Source organism: Phalaenopsis equestris, unplaced genomic scaffold, assembly GCF_001263595.1.
Source record: "Phalaenopsis equestris unplaced genomic scaffold, ASM126359v1 Scaffold000840, whole genome shotgun sequence".
NCBI lineage: Eukaryota > Viridiplantae > Streptophyta > Magnoliopsida > Asparagales > Orchidaceae > Phalaenopsis > Phalaenopsis equestris.
This window is the reverse complement of record NW_018165280.1, coordinates 2,490,754-2,514,625: the sequence shown is the minus strand read 5'-3', so window position 1 is coordinate 2,514,625 and position 23,872 is coordinate 2,490,754. Positions and strand designations below refer to the sequence as shown.

The 23,872-nt window shown below is 35.3% G+C and overlaps 1 protein-coding gene and 1 non-coding gene across 3 annotated transcripts; one reads left to right on the top strand and one right to left on the bottom strand.

The window, feature by feature from the left end:
• Positions 1-1,263: 1,263 nt before the first annotated feature.
• LOC110031702 (RNA-binding protein Musashi homolog 2-like) lies at positions 1,264-10,255 on the top strand. Of its 2 annotated transcripts, none has more exons than XM_020735043.1 (4): positions 1,264-1,508; positions 1,993-2,222; positions 2,488-3,688; positions 5,957-6,226. In XM_020735043.1, the coding sequence occupies exons 2-3, from the start codon at positions 2,001-2,003 to the stop codon at positions 3,676-3,678; spliced, it is 1,413 nt and encodes a 470-aa protein (XP_020590702.1). In that variant the 5' UTR covers positions 1,264-1,508; positions 1,993-2,000; the 3' UTR covers positions 3,679-3,688; positions 5,957-6,226. The 2 variants fall into 2 exon arrangements, with proteins under 2 accessions (XP_020590702.1, XP_020590701.1); XM_020735042.1 differs by lacking the exon at positions 5,957-6,226 and adding an exon at positions 10,188-10,255 and having other exon boundaries at positions 1,265-1,508.
• A 10,641-nt stretch (positions 10,256-20,896) lies between these two features.
• On the bottom strand, positions 20,897-20,977 carry TRNAL-CAG. Its single transcript has one exon. It is a non-coding gene; the product is annotated as a tRNA-Leu (tRNA).
• Between the last annotated feature and the right edge of the window lie 2,895 nt (positions 20,978-23,872).

Genomic DNA, 23,872 nt, shown 5'->3' with positions numbered 1-23,872 from the left:
GGTATAACTTTGAAAGGATGCCAAAAACAGAGAATATAAGAAGATATCATAATATCTGGTAAGGTCTCTATTAAAAGAGAACAAACATGTAATCTTACACTAGATACCCCTATAATCTATATGTACTTGCCCCTTTTTTTAAGGGATGAGCCCTCAAATTTAACTTCTTAAGATTTTTATTTTATTATCGCCTGTAAATCTTTCAAAAAGAGGCATTTACATATTGAAATTTAGGCGTTAGATGTGTCAATACGTGGGACTTCAAATTTAGTGTTATACACGTAGATGCGTAGGAATTGAGCGATACGCATGTAAATCTTAAAAAAGAAATTTTTTTACCATGTAGCCATTTTCTGGCCCCACCACTAACATGGGGGAACTGATCTTGTTAATGTGAAAAAGAAAAGCCATGCAGTGGTCCAAGCTTGCTTGATATTTAAGAACGTTCCTAATAATGCACTATTGGTGTTTGATAAAATGTCGAAGACAAAATGAAGGAGATGTAGGCGGGGGCGGGTATTCAGGCTTCTGGCTGGCGGTTTAGACACCGTCGACTACACGCCCGTTCGTAAACCGTCAAACTCACCTAATATGAAAAATTAAGTTGCATATATTTGATCCAATTTCATTAAAATGGTCTTTAGAAATTATATATATATATATATCGTAATAATTTATCATGCTAATATGTTTTTTAGGGGCATTTACATACATGACACACAATTCCAATGTATTTACATATATCTCAAAAATTTTGATTTTTACATTTATATCACGTGCTCATTATGATTTTAATTTTTTAAAGTGAAATTAAATTTCTTGTCGAAGTAAAGATGATATTTTAGTTGAATTTAAAAGATTTTATTTATTTTTTGTATGGATATGATTCACAAAATAATATAATTTATTCTCTTCGCTTCAATAGGTAGAGCAGCTATTTATTTATTTATTTATTTATTTTCCCCCACCAAAATCCAAAATCTTTTGAAAAAAAAAATTTTTTTTTGGGGAAAAAAATGTGAGCAGTTCTATCCGAAAAACCCGTTACGAAGTATTTTTTAAGAAGAATAATTACGTGGCAAACTGCAATTCGTTACTGCTGTGGGTCACAAATCGCGTCGGTGTGTGTCAAGAAGACACGTAAGCAAAGTATTAGCGTTTCGTGTTGATTCATGACAGCTGATGTGAGCATATCAACCAACTTCTCATAATCTAATTTACATCAGCAGCCTCACAACTCTTATATATCGTTTCCGCTTCCAGCTATTTCTTTCTGCGTTTGTCGAATCGAGCGAAGGAAATAAAGAAATATATTAAAAAACGAGAAAAAATGAGGAGAAACGGAGAGCTATAAAAGCGCCTCCAGAGGGAGAGAGATGGAGGGGGAGAGGTGGAGAAGGCTATGAGGAGCTCTTCTGATCTGTCGATGGGGACTAACAGATCTTAGACGGAGGAAAGAGAGGGGATCCCCTCGTGTTCTCATCGGAAGGTGGAACGCGGATCAATCGGTGAGTATTTCACGTTCAATTCGATCTCATCTGCTTTCCATTTGTATTCTTCTATTTTTTTTCCTTTTTTTTTTACGAATTTTACTTCGTTTATTTTCGATCGGAGTAGGATCTGAGCTTCCCCTGTTGATTTACTGGTTGTTTTCCAACCTGCGGTTATACTGCAATGCTTTTTTGGGTTTGGGCTTCGATTTTCGACTTGGATGCGGTTTGCGTTGGTTTTATTCGTTATTTATGTCATATGTTGAATATGTAGTATGCATCGACGGTTATTCTGCTGGTGTAGTTATTTGGGTTTCCTGAAAAATCGAATTCGTTGTTGAATAGATCGAATTTCGTTGTCTGGTTAGAGGATTTTTGTATCGAATTTGATCTGGTTGGTCTTGATTTTATTCGCCATGAATTGGTTATTGGATGGCGGATTGGTCCTTTTGTTCTGTAATTGTGATTGTTTGATTGAGAATAATGTGTTTGGAGATTGCAGGAAGGAGAATGGAGACGGATCTCGGAAAGCTTTTCATTGGGGGGATCTCCTGGGATACCAATGAGGATCGCCTCCGGGAGTATTTCAAGAGCTTTGGGGAAATTGTTGAGGCGGTGATCATGAAGGACCGGACCACTGGCCGTGCGCGCGGTTTCGGGTTTGTGGTCTTCGCCGACCCTGCTGTTGCGGAGAGGGTCATCTTGGAAAAGCACCAGATCGATGGCCGGATGGTAAGTAACATTACTAATCGTTTGGTTTCTATTAGCCTTTGAAAACTTGAAACCCTTATCTATATTTTAAATCGGCATGCTTGGAGTAATTGTAGAAAGAAAAATAAAACGGGTGTTCCATCTTAATGGATATTCATCCCACATACATTGCCATATAACTATTATTTTCTAACTGTGATTTATTCCATTTCTTGTTGAGATTGAATTTTCATATATATTTCTTTTCATATTCCAAATAATTTTAGTTTCTAATCATGCATAACAGGTGGAAGCCAAGAAGGCTGTACCGAGGGACGATCAGCACATACTTAATAGAAACAGCAGCAGCCTCCCAGGTTCTCCTGCTCCTGGACGAACCAAAAAGATATTTGTAGGAGGCCTGGCCTCCACTGTAACAGAAGCAGACTTCAAAAAATATTTTGAGCAGTTTGGGACCATCACAGATGTTGTTGTAATGTATGACCACAATACTCAAAGGCCAAGAGGGTTTGGTTTCATAACCTTTGACTCAGAAGATGCCATTGAGAAAGCTTTGCACAAAAGTTTTCACGAACTCAATGGAAAGATGGTAGAGGTAAAGAGAGCTGTTCCTAAGGAGCTCTCTCCTGGACCTAACACACGAATACCGATGGGAAGCTATAGCTTTGGTTTGAATAGGGTTAACAACATTTTAAATGAATATAATCCAGGGTTCAACCCAAGCTATACAGGCAGCTTTGGAATGAGGATGGATGGTCGGTTTGGACAATTGAGTGGTGGTCGTAAAGGACTCCCTCCTTTCAGTCCTGGTTATGGAATTGGAATGAATATCGAGTCTGGGACAGGTTTGAGTTATGGCGGGAACTCTTATTTCAGCAGTAGCTTTGATTATGGTAGAGCCGTAAACCCATATTATGGAGGGAACTCAAGCAGAATTGGCACTCCTATTACATATGGGGTGGGTGCTGGTAATCTGGATTTACCATTTAGTTCAACAGCTCGTAACATATGGACTAATGGTGGCCTCAACTATAACACTACTCCTACAAATTCAAATTCCTACATGACCTCCACAAGTGGCAACCTTAGTGGTTTTGGTAACAGTGGCCTTAACTGGGTAGGATCCTCTTCATCTCTTGCAGCGCATGGTTTGGGCAACAGTTCAGGCTTTGCTACTGGCAATCAGAGCTATGGAATTGGTGATAGTAGTTTTGGTTTAGTCGCTGGTGGTTATGGGAGGAGCAGTGGCGCTGGCTCCATCAATACTTCCTCCACAACACCAAGAAATGTATATGAAGGAAATTATACAGATTCATATGGAGGTAATCCAATCTATGGAGATCCTACATGGCATTCAGCTTCATCTGAGCTTGATGGATCTAGTCCATTTGCTTATGGGTTTGGTGCCACAGCTTCAGACGTCACAGCCAAGGGTTTGCCAGGTTACATGGGTGGTTATAATGTTACAAATCGATAAGTGAATAGAGGTAAACAAAATCTTCCCACTTTTTTAGTTTCAATTGAGATTGTGTGGAATTAATTATTACTCTTATTAGAATTAGAAAACAACTGAAAAATCACTTGAGGTAATTCCTTCCAATAGCTTTGTGACTACCAAACATCATAAATTATCTTAGAGTATGCAGACTTAATAGTTGGATTTTTTTTTTATTCTATATTCATTCTATCAGTTTTTTTATATACAATTATTTATACTGTCAAACATTAATTGCTTGTTAACCTTCTGTTGCATCTCTTATGTTCTTGTCTCCTTATAACGACTGCCCTTGCCGCATGTCTTTAGAACAAGCCTTAATCTCCTCCTTAGCCTGTCTGCAAGACTTCATTTCGGTTTGTCTGATTGCAATCCAACGGGCAAGAGTGGTGATTAAGATCCTGCCTTCATATAAAAAAAAATTAATTTGGTTCTGTGGCCACATAAGTGGGATGTTAATATGATAATTTCCAACATATGATACACGAAGTATAATAAAAGACTTAAGTCTTTTGTCGTCCCCATAGATAGGTGGCAGATTTTTCGTCAAAATATTTTGGAAATCAGAAGGGTTTGCTTTCTTGTCGATCAGGCAAACAAACTAGTAACAGTATATAAGCTGCTCAGACAAAATCTCAGGCCACTCCCAATTTGAACTGACTCCTGAAATGACAAGGAGCTTTAGAATATAGAGAAGGTTTTTATTTATTTATTTATTTATTTATTTATTTTTATTATTTTTTTTTAATATAGAGAAGGTTTTCTGGAAAGATGTGTGGCACATGGCGCAAGCAATATTATTGGAAAGTTTTTTGGGATCTATGGCGGTAGCTCAGAATTTTTACGATTGATCCAATAGTATAGTCCTTTATGTTTTATATAGTCTCAATTAGTTATATTATATTATAGCGATGTCATTTGTAAGTCTCCTCAGGTCGGGGGCTCATCCAAATTATTTGTTTTCCATGTAAATCTTTGTCATCCTCTTTGCTTCTTTAATATCATTGAATTAACTTTATTACAATCCTCCTTCACAATTTCAGTATGAACAAGTCCATAAGCATATATACTTCAATGTAGCAAGAAACCATGAATACTTTTGGCGCAGCTGCAGAATAAAGAAAGGGGGAAAATAGAGAATAAAGAGTGAATGAGTATATTTCTGTAATCAAATATTAAAAAGTGTCCTCCATGGTTACAGCAGTAGCCATATGTACGTGTTTTCACTACACAATCGTATACATGTGTAAAAACAATAGACTAAACCGAAATAAGGTGTAATATTCGGCAGTAGGTACTGTATAATACTAATATAGAATTATTAGATATTATAATAGTTCATTATAAAAGGATATAGCTACCGCAATTCCCTTTTGGTTCAAAAAAACTCAACTCAAGTTTAGTAATTTGCACACACCCATCATCTGGTGCGTGAGACTTATACAGATCAGCTACATTGAAAGTGTAGGATATGTTCAAATTCCAAGGAAGTGTCACCACATACACATTATCATTAATCTTTGCGTCAATAGGAAAGGCCCAATTTTTTTGTGGTTTTAGTTTAGAGTAAGTGCAGGTAGGAGATCTTTCCTTACGGAGACGAATCATCACTGGATCCCCAACATTAAAAATCTTTCTTCAGTGTTGTGCTTCAAATTGTTGCTTGTATATTGCATTGCTCTCATTAATTTTATGTTTCGGTTTTTAACATTTCCTCAAAATCGCCTGCCATTTTGATTGCTTGAGAGCTTCTCGATTTGGAAATTACAGCGATATCAACCTTATAATTTGGTTCTTTAGTATATACAATACTGAAAGGTGTGTTGCTTGTAGTTCTATTTACTTTAGAGTTAAAAGCATATTATGCTTGACCGAAGGCATCTTCCCATTGCTTTGGATGTTCACTTGCAAGACATCAAATCATATTACCCAACAAGCGGTTTACCACTTTAATTTGTCCACCAGATTGAGGATGATAAGCTGAGCTAAATTTAAGTTCAGTTTGTATTCGCTTACACAATTCACGCTAGAAACAACTAAGGAACTTAACATCACGATCCAAAGTTATGCTCCTTGGAATGCCATGTAGATGAATAATTTCCTTGAAGAAAAGTTTTGCAACATTAATTGCATCCAATGTAATGGGCCATTTTTTAAAATCTATCAACCACCACCATGACAGGATCATAACCTTGTTTAGTTTTTGGAAGCCCCATAACAAATTCTGAACTAAGTTCTTCCCAAATTGAATATGGGACAGGTAAAGGAGTATAAAGGCCAGTCTGATCAACCCCTTTTAATGTTTGGCACACTTGATATTTTTCAACAAAGCGACACACATTACCATGAAGTCGTGGCCCAAAAATTCTCGCTTGAAGGAGAGCCAATGTCTTGTCTTTTCCATCATGAGCGGCCAATCCACCACTATGCAATTCGTGAATGAGTTGTTGTCGAAGGTAAGTATTTGGAATACAAAGTTGATTTCCTTTGAAGAGAAATCCTCTTTGAATAGAATAATCACCTGCTGCCCTATGCTCCTTACAAATAGACAATGGAATTGAAAAATCACTTTCGTCTACATATTATTTGCAAAGCATTTCAATACCTGTTATTAGAGATTGAACCGCAACAAGAAGGCTCGCTATTTTTGGATAAGAGCAACCTGATTGTTATGGCCTGATTTGTGTTTCAAAACAAAACTAAACTTTTGAAGAAATACAATTCATCTCATATGCATTCGATTCAAGTTTTTTTGTGTTTGTTAAAATTGTAATGATTGGTGCTCATTGAAAAGCATAAATTCTTGTGAAATTAAATAGTGCTCCAATTGTTAAAGTGCCTGAATCACAGCATACAATTCTTGTTCGTAGGTAGACCTCCTTTGCCGCGGACCACTTAATTTCTTGCTAAAAAATTTCTATCGGTTGTTTCTCTTGGGAAAGAACTGCTCCCATGCCAAAAGGAGAAGCATCAGCCTCCACTTGGAAAGGTTTATCAAAATCAAGCATTGCTAAAATTAGTGCAGAACTTAGGTGTTGTTTAATGGCAGCAAAGCTGGCTGCTGTTTGTCACCCCAGAAAAATAGTTTTTGCTTCAAACAGTCTGTAATCAGAGCCACAATTATGCTGAAATTTCACATGAATCTACGGTAGAAATTAGCAAGCCCATGGAAGCTTCAAAGTTTTGTAAATTTTTTTGGTTTTGGCCATGAATTTATAGCCTCTACCTTGCTCGAATCAGTTTTGATACCCTGTTTGGACACAAAAGGCTGCACCTCTTTCATGGCAAATTCGAACTTGGGAAGATTCAAAAAAGCTCTTGATCATGAAGAGTCGTTAAAATCAATTTTAGGTGATGTAAATGAGCATCCAATGAAGGGTTATACACAAGAATATAATCAAAATATACCACGCAAAAATATCCATGGAAAGGTTTGAGTACCTCATGCATTAGTCTCATGAATGTGCTTGGGGTATTGCATAGGCCAAAGGGCATTACTCGCCATTCATATAAACCTTCTTGAGTCTTGAATGTTATTTTTCATTCATCTCCTTCACGAATTCTAATTTGATGATAGCCGCTGCGAAGATCTAATTTTGAAAAACAACTGACTCCACCCAATCTATTGAGAAGTTAGTCTAGGTTCGTCATAGGAAAGTGAAACTTAATATTGATTTTGCTAATTGCTTGGTTTTCAATACACATTCGCCATGAGCCTTTTTGTTTTTTTGAAATATGAGTGTTGGAACAACACATGGACTAAGACTATGTCGAATGTATTGTTTTCGCAGGAAATCTTCAACAATTTCTTGTAAGGTTTGATGTTCCTTGAGATTCATCCTATGGTGAGGTTGGTTGGGTAACGTTGAACCGGAAATAAAATCTATTTAATATTGAATGGAGCGTAGAGGAGGAAGTTGATTAGGTTAGTCAGTCGGCCAACCATATGTGAACTGACCTAACAATTTTTCCACTTCAAAGGGAAATTTTTAGTCACCAAGACCGCATACATGCAATTCTCAATTCTCAAAAAATTGTGGTTGCCGGTGGGATGAATCCAGCTTTCCTGAGAGATCAAAACTCTCGCCAATAAATCGTTGAAAATTGCTGGTAAGCTGATCAATCCGCTGAGTGAGGGAAGCTTGAGTCTCGTGTAGAATTGCCCGGCTTTGATTGTCGTCATTCACTGATCGTTTTCCTCCGTCCGCCATTCTTGCCTCTTAGATACCAATTGGTGCAACTACAAACAGAGAATAGGAAGTGAATGAGTATTTTTTTATAATCATATAACAAAAAGTATCCTCTACTGTTACAGAAGTAGCCATATATGTGTCTCCACTACACCACAACCATATACACGTGTAAAAGGAATAGGCTAAACCGAAATAAGATGTAATATTCAGCAGTAAGTACTATATAATAGTAATATAGAATTATTAGATATAATTAATAACTGTTTATAAAAAGATATAACTGCATCAACTTCCCCCAAATATGTAAGCCTACACATGGCGACACGTCAAATTTTGAAAAAAATAGGTGATGGCATGTTGATGGCACATGCTAATATTCGATGTATACTTATGAGAGTCTTTAATATCCACAATTTGTGGATAACGCATGACGACCTTATGCCGATGTTTATAACTCATTATTTATATAGTAAAATGTCAAAACAATTTAGAAGAGAGATGATCAAGTTACAATAACAACGTTGTGTTCAACTTGTGTCCGACATGCGCTTTCTCTGTTCGAAACTGTTTTAACAATTCTCATTAATGTTTTAATAGAAAAGAATAGGACAACCTAATGGAGCGCTTGACATGTCCTCCTGAAGTGACATGATGTATTGAAATGACATGGTATTATGAAGCCGTAAGCTGTCCTGCAGAGAAATTGTGTTCTAAATGGTCATTGTGTCCTGAAATGACTTGACTTTCACATGTGACTTGGTCTTCAACAAGACAGATTAGCCATCTAGGAATCTTTTTTCATCATAGATAGAAATATGATATTACTAATACAGAGGAAGTGTTTTCTTTAAGGGAATTTTGCATGCATATCAGTCAATTCCATTGTATTTACTATGCATGAGAGAGATATATTTCACTTTTAAAAATTAAAATGGTGGTATTTTTTATGTGATATGAATGTTTTGGGTGGTATAAATGTTTTGGGTGGTATAAAGGGTGGTATAAATGTAAAGCCTAAAGTTCAGGTGTTAGATGTATGACTAGATATGCCCCTTTTTTAAAATTGTTTGCCCACCTTAGATTTAAAGGCAATATGTTCAAATCACTGAAATAGATTCTCTGCGAAAGGTAAGACAATACATATCAACCCCTCCATATAATATACCCTACTGAGTAGGAAATTTTAAGCATTTTAGTATGCGCCTTAGGGGCTCCTTGGGAACACTTTTAGTTTTAGTTTTTTATGTTTTATTTTTGTTTTGTTCATGTTTTTTTCTTAAAATGAAACATATTTAATATGTTGTAACATGAGTTCTTTTAAAAAACACTCAAAACCAACTTTTAGATGTTTCAAATTTATTTATTTTTTAAAACAAAAAATAAAAGCATACAAAAAATATACTAAACAGACATGTTTTTTTTTTAAATAAAAAAATAAAAAATATATATATATGATCCCAAAGAAGCCCTTCGTAAATATTTCTAACAAAAAAAAGAGGCAAGGCTTTGTGAACTATAATTTTTCTGAATAAACAACGGAAATGAACAAATCAAATTGAGATTATAAAAAAAATATACTACATGAGTGTCAAATGACCAAGAGGCCCAAAAAATAAAAAAAAGGAGCTTGAAACCAATGACAAATAAAAAATATGCATAAAAAAAGGAGTTTTTAGAGAAAAAAAAGGGGGCACAACTCCAAGTTAATAGTAACCAATCTTTCCCATTTGAATCATACTTAACAATTTTTTTAAGAGATGGTCTTGGGAATCTTGATGAAGTAAGTTTTAAAATGACTTCCTCACTACTTATGTGGTGTCATTTTAGTCTCAAGAGTATATAAAAATGTCAAATTTAGGTATAATATTTTACTTAATGGTGAGACATGATTGGAAATTTTAGTTACTAATTGTGTATACTTTCATTCCCTAAGATTTAATGTACCTATATTGCAAGGATGTGCTGAATTTTATCGCGAACCTCTTCCATTTGGCTCTCATAAAGTGCATGTTTCTGATCAAGAAGTATTGCAGCACAAATGAACCTATCCAAACTAACATTTGCTACATAGTTAAATGTTTGCATGCAAAATCCCTTCAGTTAATAAGAGTCCTTTCTGAATTGGCTATAATGTATGGAACTTTATGTTGACAGATGGATAACATTTTTGCCTGCATGTTTCATTGTTATATACATCCTTATCATGATCCCGCTAGTTAACGTGAAAATGTATGAAATTTTTTCTCTTTGCCTTTTCTAATAATCCCATAAATTTTGTTTTTTTTTTCGCTTCCGCAGGAGTTGCTGCCTAGGGAGGTGTCATTCTTTTGGTTTCACATCTTACACCATGCTAAGAATTCAGTGAGAAAAAAAAAAAAAATGGGGCATTGTTGTGAATTTTAAATATTTCGTTAAAATTCATAAATGGTTGGTTAATTATTTAGAGCTAACCAGAAAATTTGAGTTCCAGAGGTATATAGGTTTTTGTGTGAGGTTTGAAATTTGAGTTCTTTTCTACAATTGAACTTAGGCTTTTCTTTCTTGAGATTTGTGTAGAGATGTAAAACCAGATTGGGGGATATAATCAGGTGAGTCTTTGATTTATGTCAGTACTGATAGGCTTTTCTTTCTTGAGGTTTGAATTTTTTTTTTTTTTTTTCAGAAAATAGTTATTGAGTTGTGATATTTATCTATTATATACATATATATTTATAGTGGGACTTATCAGAGATACACTTGGTTTCTATTGAATACAAGTTGATGATGTTTTGATTTATTCTTAAACTTCTAAATGGAATTTTACTTTTAATTTCTTATGATGATGCCTTTGCTTTGTTGAATAAGCTTTTATGTGATTCTCAATTTGTTTCATGTGGGTACAGAATTTGATTTCCACCATTACTTTTAGATGTGCAAATATGCTTTTGGCCTCTGGTCTAATAACATTCATTATCATAATATCTATCTGATCATTCTTCGTTTATTATTTTCTTTAATATTTGCACCTTTCTTTTTTGTCACCAAAGCATCATAGGAAGATTTTCTTATTGACTTTTAGGGATAATTAAAGAAGGGACCACCCGAAACTTTGATATTTACAAATTAAGCACTCAGGTGCTATTTTTTGAACTATCAAATCGATGTATTTACACATGTCATGATCAAAATGTTGAGAGTTTGATAAAATGAAAGATATGGGTTGGGTTTTTACCATGACTTTTGATATTTTTGAGAATTTTAAAGATGGATGACGGAGGCCGGTTGATCTGTAAATGGCAAGTTTCGGTTTGTCTTCTTGTAATTGCGCTTTATTTTTATTATTACTATTTTAATTTTTTTTTTATGAAAGCATAGAGAGATATAAAATACATCACCACTAAATCCTGTTCATCTTGTAATAGTGATCTTTAATTGAATTTTATTTTGGATAATCCACCATTGTAATTTGCATTAATCGTATATCATTTTTGTATCAATCATCAAAATCATGTCGTCTATCTATTTATCCAGTTATCGCTTGCATGTGCTAAATGAGAGCGACCCTGCAGCATGCAATAAAGCAATAATTTTTTTTTAATTAATTAATTTATTATTATTATCTATTTTTATTTATCTAATTATTTATTTGTATTTGGTTAATTTGAGTGCTCAAACTTTTATTAAAGAACTTGCATGGTGTGGTTGATGACTATACAAACATGGACATCCTTTATTAAAGAAATAATTAATTAAAAGTTATTATGGAGAATCCTCCTAATATGGTGTGGTTGATGACCCCAATATTTTTTTACCTTTTCCACATAAAAATATTTGGGTTTCTCACAATCTTTTGTTATCCTTGTACATGATTTTTTTTGTATAAAACTAAGATGTTAAACACTCTATTTACTAATGCAAATTTTCAAATACATAACAATTGTATCATGTGATATAAAATGATAGGTTATTTGAAAAATAATACACTTGTATCAATTTATATAATCAATAAAATCACAACGTTTAATTCATATGCTGAGGTATCCTTTAAATAGATATTTGAATTGGTAGATCCATTTAAAAGATATTTCTTTAATTTAATTTCTTATAAATAAAATTGCTTTTTATTTTGTGAAAGATTAGCCAAAAGGGTAATATGCACGATTATAGCCTGAGATCTCACGATGAGAAACTACACTATAAGCAACTATGTCATTGATAAGTGTATTTATAAATAAATGTGTTGCATGCTAGAAAATTCATGAAGAAAGTTTTGCATCTTGGTTTTGAACAAAAATTTTACATACATGCAAATAAATAAAAAAAAAAGATCACAAAAGGCAAAATTTTTATTTTTATCTTTTGTGAAATACCAAAAAAGTTTAGAAACCACGGGCGCCTTGTCTCCTATTGAAATTGTGCATTATATACATGAAATTATATAAGTTTGTTTATTTCATATTTGAAGAAAGCAAGATTATAAAGTTGAGGGCACTTTAGCCTTACGTAATTCTTGAAATAGTGAAAGGTGTTGGTAGTAGTTAGACGGGAATGATAACGTGACAACAGTTGAATCGTGATGATTGAGAGAAAACATTTAAGACATGAAAATTGGGAGACTAACAATCAAAAAACAACATCAAGTGATGGTGATCATGCAAAGACAACTAGATGTTAATGCTCGCACAATGATAGTCAGGCAGCAACACTAAAAAGTGATGAAAGTCAGACAACTATAATATTCATATGATGGCAGTTGGGCGACATTAAATGGACAACTACTGTTTGGGCATGCAATTGAGTGACATTGATTAATAACAGCAATCAACATTATTAGCCATCGAATCAAGTTCTAGTGTTCTTTAAGTCTTCACACTCACTTTAATCATATTTAAATCACCATCCAACGATGGATTAAGATTTGTTTATAATTTTTTTCATTATAAATTGTTGTAAAAATTGACGATGATAAAGTGAAAAACAGATCTAGAAAAATTACACCAGAAAAAGCGGCACAAGATTTACGTGGTTCGGCAAATTGCCTACGTCCACGGAGCTGCAGAGGATTTTATTATCTGAGGAAATTATACCGTCGAGCGCTTCGACGTTTACAAAAAAACTCTCTATTTTTCTTTCTCTCTCTCTCCTCTCTCTTCTCCTCTCTCTCCTCTCTCTTCTCCTCTCTCTCTTTCTCTCAAGCCATGTGAGAGAAATTAAAGGAATTTCTTCTCTGTTAGCAATCCCAAAGAAAGCTACAGCAACCCATTTTCTTGCAAGCTACAACCGAGAGATTGAATTTGGTGGAGAGTATTTTGCAGACCTTTTGCCTTGCTATTTATAAGAGGCACAAAATAGCTTAAAAAAGGTAATTCCCAATGAGAAAATCGCGTGAGGAGAGTGCTTTGGCGGGACCGCATGAGGGATATGGCGGGACCGCGTGAGCAGGGAGGCGGGAAGGCTGAGCAGGATTTTGCTTTTGAAGAGTGCGGGCAGAATTCCAAAATAGGCAAAGTAGATAAAGAAGCAAAGGAAAAACCGTGTTTAGCAAATTAAGGGTCTGTTTGGGGCAGCTTATTGGTGCGGTGACGTTTTGAAAATGCACATAGTCTGTTTGGGTAAACTGCATTTTGGTAGCTTATAAGTTTTCAAAAAGCTAAAAACAGTGTTTTCTCGCTGCATCTATCTAGGTGCGGTGGGAACTTACTGGCTGCGGTCTGGCTTTTCCAAAAAAATAAAAAAATTGTAATAGACACCGCACATAGCTTATCAACAGACTATTTATAATCAGTTTATCAAGAGATTATTCAATAAGCTACAGCTGCCCCAAACAGACCCTAAGTAATTTGCCTAAGCTACTGTGGACCGGGCTCCACACCTTCATTAACAATTCTCCCACTTCGAAACTGGGACACTGACTGCATCATCTACTGACTGCACCGCTCTTTTTTTTTTCTTCAAACGTGATATCTTCCACCTTTGCAACTCAAAGCCCATGTCTTCAAGCTAGAAAACCAACTGAAGTCGAACACAACTCGAACACAACTTCAATTTCTCAAAATTTCTCAAGTGTACGCCCTTGGTCAACATATCAGCAGGATTCTTGCTTCCACGGATTTTCTCAAGTAGTAACTATCTGTCATCTAACAATGATCAAATAAAGTGATACCTGATCTGAATGTGCTTCGTTCTGGATTGAAATACTGGATTTCTAGCTAGGAATATGGCTCTCTGGCTATCACTGTATAGAGTGCCTTTCTGAACCTTCTTACCCAATTCCGCCAAGAAACTGCAGCCATATCATCTCCTTAGCAGCCTCTAACACTGCAACATACTCAGCCTCTGTAGTGGACAAAGAAACTGTCTTTTATAGATTAGAGCCCCATGACACTGCAATACCGCCAAGAGTATAAACATAACTTGTAGTACTCTTCATACTGTCAATGTCTCCAACTAAATTTGCATCAACATAATCCTGCACCTCTAGGCTCTTTCCTGAGAAACACAAACAGGTTTCTAAAGAGCCTTTTAGGTATCTCAAAATCCACTTAACAGCTTCTCAATATTCTTTCTCTGGATTACTCATGTATCTGCTCACAACTCCCACTGCATGGGCAATATCTGGTCTGGTACAAACCATAACATACATAAGTGAACACATACATAAGTGAACCACATAAGTGAACCAATAGTTGAAGCGTAAGGAACCTTATTCATGTAATCATGTTCCTCTCTCACTTGGGTGATTGATTTTTGCTGGGACTGAAGTGACTGCCTAAAGGTGTGTCAACTGGCTTGGCCTTGTTCATATTGAACCTGATAAGCACATTTTTCATATATTCAGCCTATAAAAGTCTCAAAGTGCCTTTGATTTGATCTCTAATAATCGTCATGCCAAGGATTTGTTTTGCCTCTCCCAAATCCTTCATTGCGAAGTGCTCTGACATTTGCTTCTTCAGATTATTGATCTCCTCAATACTAGCACATGCAATAAGCATATCATCCACGTACAACAGTAGGATGATACAAGAATTGTCAAAGTCAAAGTACCTGACATAGCAACAGTGATCTGCTTGGCATCTGTTGTATCCGTCATTTTGCATGAAATTATCAAATTTCTTGTACCATTGTCTAGGAGCTTGCTTCAGACCATACAAGCTCTTCTTCAGTCTACAAACTGAATCTTATTTTCATTGTACCACGAACTCTTCAGGCTGGTGCATATAGATGTCTTCTTCAAGGTCTCCATGAAGAAAAGCTATATTCACATCTAATTGCTCCAGGAATAGATCTTCGGTAGCAACCATAGTCAGGACCACCCTGATGGTTGTGAGTTTTACCATAGGAGAAAAGATATCAGAGTAATCAATGTCTTGCTTTTGTTGAAAGCCTTTTGCAACAAGTCCGACCATGTACCTTTTACTACCATCAGGCTCAGTCTTTACCCGGTACACACACTTGTTGTGCAATGTCTTCTTCCCTGGGGGAAGTTCTGTTATATCCCATGTCTGATTTCTCAGCAGGGAATCCATCTCCTCCTTCATGGCCAGCTCGCACTCGCTAGAATTTTCATTTGTTAAGGTTTCTTCATAGCTCTGTGGTTCCCCAGTATCTATCAGCAAGATGTAGTTTAAAGTTGGTGAGTAACGCTGTGGCGAACGCCTGCTCCTGACTGACCTACGAACGGTGGCTGAAGTAGTAAATGACTTTGGACCTGTCTGCGGAATAATAGGAATGGGTGCCCCAGACCCATTCTTCTCCTCATTCCCATCTCTGTCCTGCTTTGTGTTTTTTGGTAGATCGTCGAACTCCACGAACTCTGACTCATGAGGAGCTACTCCAGAATTTGTATTGGCCTTGTCCTTGTAAATCATCTTCTCATTGAAAATCACATTTCTGCTTCTGATAATCTTCTGATCATGATCATCCCAGAAACGATAACCAAATGCTTCGTCTCCATAACCAATGAAATAACATTTCTTTAACTTAGCATCAAGCTTGCTACGTACATCAGGATTGATTAGCACATAAGAAAGACAACCAAAAGTTTTAAGATGAGAAAATTTGACCTCTTTGCCGCTCCAGACCTCCTCGGATAATTTGCAGTCTAATGGGACAGATGGCCCTCTGTTGATCAGGTAAATTGCAGTGTTGACCGCATCTGCCCAGAAGGTTGGTGGTAGTCTTGTGTGCAATCTCATTCTCCTAGCACGCTCATTGACGGTCTTGTTCATGCGTTCTGCAACTCCATTTTGTTGTGGTGTCCTCAGAATGGTCTTCTCCATTCTGATAACTTGAGCTGCACAATATAACTTGAACCCACCATCGATGTACTCACCACCATTGTCAGATTTCAAGCATTTCAGTTTTAGATCTGTCTCCGTTTCAACTATGGTCTTCTAGGTTTTGAACACAGAAAATACATTAGATTTATGCTTCAGAAAACAAACCCATACATTTCTGTTGTGGTCAACTATGAATGTGACGTAATAGCGAGAGCCTTCAAGAGATGCCACTAGGGAAGGCCCCCACACATCGGTGTGTACCTGTTCTAATTTTCCTGCCTTTGGCACCCTGCCACATTTCAGGAAACTGACCTTCTTCTGTTTCCCCATGATGCAACTTTCACACATGCCGAAATCAACGGACTTCAGTTCTGGTAGCTTGCCTCTGGACTGAAGCTCTTTCATATCTCTCTGACTCATGTGTCTAAGTCTGCAATGCCACATGTTTGTTGTGCTCTCTGCAATTGACATTGTTAATTAGACCAGTTGTCATATATAGTGTACCAATCTTCTTACCCCGAGCCAGTACTAGTGCTCCTTTAGTAACCTTCCAGGTGCCAGGTGTTATCAGATCAGAGAACACTATTGAATGGCCTCCCTCATCGAGTTGCCCAACAGATATGAGGTTCTTTTTCAGTTCAGGAATGTGTCTAACCTTTTGCAGGATCCATTTGTTTTTGTTAGAGAGTGTAATTTCAACATCTCCCATCCCCACCATGTTCAAAGCTGCTCCATCAGCCATGTACACTTTCCCAAAGTCACCTAAAACATAGTTTCTAATTAACTCCCGGTGGGAAGATGTGTGAAAAGAAGCCCCCGAGTTCAGTATCCAGTCGTCAACAGAGTTATAAACTGCAAGTAATAATGCATCATGCACTTCTTCAGTTACAGCGTTAGCACTGACATTTTCCGTCTTCTTAGGATTTTTACAGTTCCTTTTTATGTGGCCAGTTTTGCCACAATTACAGCAGGTTGCTTGCTGACCTAACTTTGACTTGCTCTTGCTTTTATGTTTTGATTTCGACCTTCCTCTGTTTGAGTTCCTGTCCAGTAATCTCCCTCTGGAATCTACATTCAATGCTGAGCTTGAACCTGAGATCTCGCCAGAACCTTTCCTGCGCACCTCTTCAGCAAGAATCAAGTCATGAATATCATCATATTTCAGTTTGGTTTTACCTGCAGAGTTGCTAATTGCCATCCTCATGGCTTCCCAGCTATTTGGTAATGAGGCCAACAATATCAGCGCACGTATCTCATCGTCAAAATCAATTTCAACGGACAATAATTGATTTGTGATAGTTTTGAAATCATTCAAATGTTGAACAATCGACACATCTTCCGCCATCTTCAGGTTGAATAACTTTTTCATCAAGTGCACCTTGTTATTCGCTTATGGCTTTTCATACATACCTGATAAGACCGTCATAAGATCTGTCGTTGTCCCCTCCTTTATGACATTGTGATCAACGGACCTCGATAGGGTTAATCGAATAACCCCCAGAACCTGTCGATCCAACAGATTCCAATCAGCCTTTTCCATCTTCTCCGGTCGCTTTCCCAGTAGTGGAAGATGACGTTTCTTCCCATAGAGGTAATCCTCCATCTGACATCATCCAGTATCCAAAATCTGTGTCGTCGAACTTCTCGATCTCTGAAACCTTCACTTCGTCTCCGGTCATCGTTCTTCCTCAAATCCGAATGGGGGCTTTGATACCAATTGTTGTAAAAATTGACGACGATAAAGCGAAAAACAGATCTAGAAAAATTACACCAGAAAAAGCGACACAAAATTTACGTGGTTCAGCAAATTGCCTACGTCCACGGAGCTGCAGAGGATTTTATTATATCTGAGAAAATTACACCGTCGAGCGCTTTGACGTTTACAAAAATAACTCTCTATTTTTCTTTCTCTCTCTCTCTCCTCTCTCTTCTCCTCTCTCTCTCTCTCTCTCAAGCCACGTGAGAGAAATTAAAGGAATTTCTTCCCTGTTAGCAATCCTAAAGAAAGCTACAACAGCCCCTTTTCTTGCAAGCTACAACCGAGAGATTGAATTTGGTGGAGAGTATTTTGCAGGTCTTTTGCCTTGCTATTTGTAAGAGGCACAAAATAGCTTAAAAAAGGTAATTCCCAATGAGAAAACCGCGTGAGGGAGAGTGCTTTGGCGGGACCGCGTGAGGGAGAGTGCTTTGGCGGGACCGCGTGAGGGAGATGGCAGGACCGCGTGAGCAGGGAGGCAGGAAGGCTGAGCAGGATTTTGCTTTTGAAGAGTGCAGGCAGGATTTTAAAATAGGCAAAGCAGATAAAGAAGCAAAGGAAAAATCGTGTTTAGCAAGTTAGGTAATTTGCGTAAGCTACAGTGGACCGGGCTCCACACCTTCGTTAACAATAAATAATTCACTTGGCATTTAAGTTTTGTAATAACCTTGAAATTGAGTGATATATTAGGCTTGTAGGATTCCCCTCTTCAACGTGCTCTCAATTTGGCTATAATCACATAAAATTTAAACATTTATCAGACATTTCAATTAATATCTTAAACTTTCGATTGCATTTTATGTACTTAATTTAAGCTCTTTTGAATTTATGTCTAACTAATTTTTTATGTCATTAGACCGTCTTTTTGAAACATTTATTATAATAATACGTCTACCAAAATTAAATTTTACATACTTTCATGTTTACAAATTAATTATAATAATATACTATTAGATTATCATGTAATAATTGCAATATTAAATAATATCATATAGATAACATAATTTTTTTTATTTACTCAAAATATAAAATTTAATTATAAATAAACTTTCCTAATCATACTTAAAATTTAACCCAAGTTTAGAAATTCCAATGTATTGACCATTTCTCACTATGTTTATCATAATTTTCCCATTTCTTGTCCAAACTTTATGCTTTTATATGTTTTAGAATGGCAACAAAATTTCTTATAAATTCATGATTTTGACTTTTAAAAATAAGTAAAATGTAAAAATTAAAGGGCAAAATTTATTGTCATGCATTTGGATATTTCCTGTAAAATAATTTCCCTACATGATTCCTACAATTGTGATGATAAACAACTCAAGGTATTTTAGAATCATATTTATTTTATAAATATTTGTACATACTTTATGATATAACTATTATTATTATGATTATTATTATTACATAAAAAGCTACTACAATGAGTGGGTGATCAAAAGTGAAGAGAAGGCAAGCAATTATCATAACTTTTTTTAATTAATAATAGAGGATGTCAATTAAGAGAAGACAGATATCAAAGGACATATAATATAATATATAATTATGTTTTTTTTTATTGATACGTCACCAACAAATTTTCAGCATCTGACATGAATCTCGAAGCATAATACAAATCTCAAGACAATATTTTAAGCAAGAAATATTTAAATTTTGATAAAAAGTCATTCAGAGCTCTGATTTCAGCAAACTTATAGTCCAACAGACCGGCTCGATAAGACGGACCTAATTATATGAAAACTAGTCCAATCTGAGTCAAATCAAGCTCAGTTAAAGTCATTAAACCACCCTTAAAAGATTTCTGGACACATTTGGAAGGTCAAACAGATGTCGACACTAACAAGTTTATACTTGAATCGAGCGGCTCGACAAGATGAATCTAACGAGCCAAACATCACTCAATTCTGACATCGTTAAGACACTCAAATGTTCATTAAATGCGGCATGATCGGAGGAAACTTTCTAGACTGTTCGATCAAAATGGTTTATATTCATGCATTAATTGCACCCAAAACACTACAAATAGACCCCCACATTTCATATGAAAGGGGGTTGAAGTCTAGAGAGAGAGTCTGAGGCCTTAAGGAGAAGCTGAAGCTCAGCACCACCGCCGGCCTCCGTCATCAACCACTGCCGACCACAGTCGTCAATCACAGCTGACCGTCGTCGACCACCGCTGACCTCCGACGACCACCGCTGACCTCCGGACTTTGAACCGTCAACGACTACCACTAACCACCATTGATCACCATCAATCAAATGTCGTCAGTCGATGTTGTAATCTAAAAAATATAATTAACATTTCCCATATGTGTGACAAGGGATTCTTATAATCAACAATCAATAGTAGATTTCTGCAACTGGGTCAAGCTCCGTGATTTTTCCCATATGAGTTTTCCACGTAAAAGTTTATGGGGTCATCACCGTTTGTTTCTCTTTCATCTGTGTGTGTGCTGAACTTTGGTACAACGCTAAGACCCTTGTTCGTTACTCTACCGCCGCAAATTTTCTAACACAGATCATTTATATAATATAAATTTCTGTATATTATGATAATTTTAGAATTACTTACTTTATGTTCAATTGTACTTGATGCTGACTCTCTACTATAAATTTTTAAAAGCGTTAAATTTGGAATTGTTTACATGATAAAAATAGTATGTGCAAGATAATATTACTTTGCGTCGATCTTACCAAAATTACGGTCGACTTTAAATTTGCAATTGCTTACAATTGGGCCGCGAGATTTTTGCAGGCCGTAGGGCTGTAATTTCTGGAGCCCAAATTTAAATAGTTAACCGGCTAATTCAAAGAAATACACATTAATAAAAATAAATTAAAATTTAAAATTTATTAAAAGTATTTAAAAAGTAAAAATTTATATAGAAGCCTAAATATTTATTTAATTAATTAGTTAAACGAACTGAATCCCCCTTTTAAAGGAAATATTAAAGAAATACAACTATTTTAGCTTAATTAAAAAGTTGTAGTGTCAAGAATGGGATTCGAACCCATGCCCTTTCGGACCAGTACCTGAAACTGGCGCCTTAGACCAACTCGGCCATCTTGACTTATGAAGCTAGGTGGAAAGTATTTATTAATAAAGTGTTAGAAAATCAAACTTTTCCAACTTCACATTGCTCTAAATATAAAAATCAAACGAGATTCTACATTTGAGTATTAATTTATATATTCATTTTTATTGATATATATATATATATATATATATATATTTTAGAGAAAAAAAAAGCTTTTACATATGTATCACTCTTTGAATTTACATATTCAACATCTCAACTTTAATTTTTTACATTTTTATTACTCAAATTTCTTATATCACGTAAAAAATAATATTACTATATACATAAAGACAACAAAAATACCTAATCAAGAAATATACAGAGTCTAATAAGGAAAATAATATGTCGTACAAGCCAAGTGACCCATTTACATTGAACCTGGCTGCTTTCTAGAACTAAGCCCACATTCCGAAATGTTTGAGTTGAGCCCAAATGTAGATGTTGTGAAAATAAGCATGCTCGCTGAAACGGCTATCTTGATTTTTTCTGGCCAAAGCATCAAGATTGACCTCTTCACTAGGGAAGGCCTAACCATTTTTGAAAAGAACAACTATCAAAGATGGTCATCATTACATGTGATAACGTAAGTTCATCATTCTTTAAAAGTGCCGCCGAAATCTTTTAATCAAGTAGTTGTAGATATGTGTAGTATTATACGAAACTTTTTTTTTTTTTTCTTAAGGCGTAAAAGGGAAGCCAATAGGGGGCTCACTTTTTCAAAGAAACTCTCTCTCTCTCTCTCTCTCTCTCTCTCTCTCTCTCTCTATTTATCTACTCTCACTCTACGAGAAGACATTTTAATTCTAGAAACCTCACTGAAATTGTCTCTCGTAGTTGGTTGGAGTTTCTATGAGAAGACGTTGCATTTTTCATGATCTCTTGCTCTAGGAAAAAAAACAACTCGCTATCATGGATCATGCGACCAACTATAACCAACATGGCTGACAACTCTTATGACTTTCTACTATGATTTTTGTGACCAACCAACATTCCTGAAGCAATCATCTGGGGCTCACACGACCTACTACCATCACTTGTAACTATTATGCAACCTATATGACAAGTTTGTGCTACAACCACTGTTTACAATATTCACGGCAAACTACTGCCTCAATCGCAATTAACTACGATATTTGAACACTGTTATAGCCGAGAACTACATTCATTATAGTCAGTCTATGACTATTATTGATGAAATATTGTGGTACATTTATCATGATCAAGTTTGTAACTCTATCTCACATAATCTATAAGAAGAGTAGACATGTGCACTCACCAACTTGGTCAGATCATGTGGTTTTTCTCCTTTTTCAGTCTTCCACGTAAAAAAATGAGGTGTCTTCTCTTGATCACTTCTATTAATTGTCTTAGGGTTCGTTTGAGGCAGCTTATTTGGTGCGGTGGTGTTTTGAAAACGCTTTTTAACTGTTTGGGTGAATTGCGTTTTGGTAGCTTATGCATTTTGAAAACGCTGAAAACAATGTTTTCACACCGCACCTATCTAGGTGCAGTGGCAGCTTTCAGGCATTAATCTGAATTTTCCAAAAAAACAAAATTTCTAATAGCCACCGCACCTAGCTTATCAGCAAATTATTTTTTATCAGCTTATTAGCAGATTATTAAATAAGTTGCAGTTTCCCCAAACAGACGCTTAGTGTGTGCTAAGTTTTCTTGTACACCGCAGACTTTGAGAGACGAATTAAGAATGAAATGTGAGTGATGAGTAATAAGAAATTTATTATAATTAAATGAATATAGTTCATAGAAAAATAATTTCACAAATTAATGTTTGAGTTGCCTTCGTAAAAATAATTATTTACTAATTATTAAGTATAATACTAGCAATATATCTATCAAAGATTTACGTGAATGCCACTTAAGCCATATGTATTTACATTATCTCACCCCTAAACTTTAATTTTTACATATAGGCCACCCTACCTAATGCATGAAAACGTGTATTTAACCTTTTTTTTAAGTTAAAATACTAATATTTTCGATATGATATAAAAGATTTGGGTGGTATAAATGTAAAAAGTAAAGTTTAGGTGTTAGATATGTAAATACATAAGAATTGGATTGTGTGTGTGCGCGCGCGTGTGTGTCTAGGTGCACACAGATGCATATAAATGTAAATGGCACTATAATTAAATTTTTGATTAAACTAAATAATTATTTGAATAGCAAATACTTTTTATCAAATAATTTACTAAGTATAGTTAAATTAGGCCACTAATCTTATTTATATTACGATAAAATCTCAATTAAAATATATTTAATTGTTAATTAGCGTAATAAAAAGTTATTTTTGAATAATTTAATTATATTCCGTCATTTTAATTAAAAAATAATATTGCATAAAAATAATAATGAAATAACCAATTAATTTCAACAATTATTGATTTAATTTATTTTGATTAATTGTTAACAAATTAATTATTTCACTATCTAATTATCAAAACTAATCATGCGTATAATTAATTACAAAATTCATTAACGAACCATTCTTTTTGTCTTTATTAAATACTTTAATGATTGTCCTATATATATTATATATATATATTCAAGGAAATGTCTATATTTAATATGAAAATGAAACAAAAAAATTGTAATATTGTTGAATTTCTTTAGGCTGGAGAATCTCATGTTATGAGTGGGCTTATTCAACATAGAAGATCTTATTTTAGGAGGAGTACTGAATAGAGACGGAAACATAAGAGGAGGGACTTTCAACCTATTCATTCTCTCTTCAATACTCCTCGTAAAATAAGGGCTTTCTAGACATCACCTCTGAGAGATCGAGTTAACGATGAAAGATAAAGATATAAAGATTGAGAGTTATATGTATCCCCACTAGAGTGGGAGAAACCTAAATTTATATCTATA

Coding starts and splice junctions, on each gene's coding strand:
- LOC110031702 (XM_020735042.1), top strand. CDS start 2,001: ATGGAGACGGATCTCGGAAAGCTTTTCATTGGGGGGATCTCCTGGGAT. Junction 2,223..2,487: donor ACCAGATCGATGGCCGGATG/GTAAGTAACATT, acceptor CATGCATAACAG/GTGGAAGCCAAGAAGGCTGT.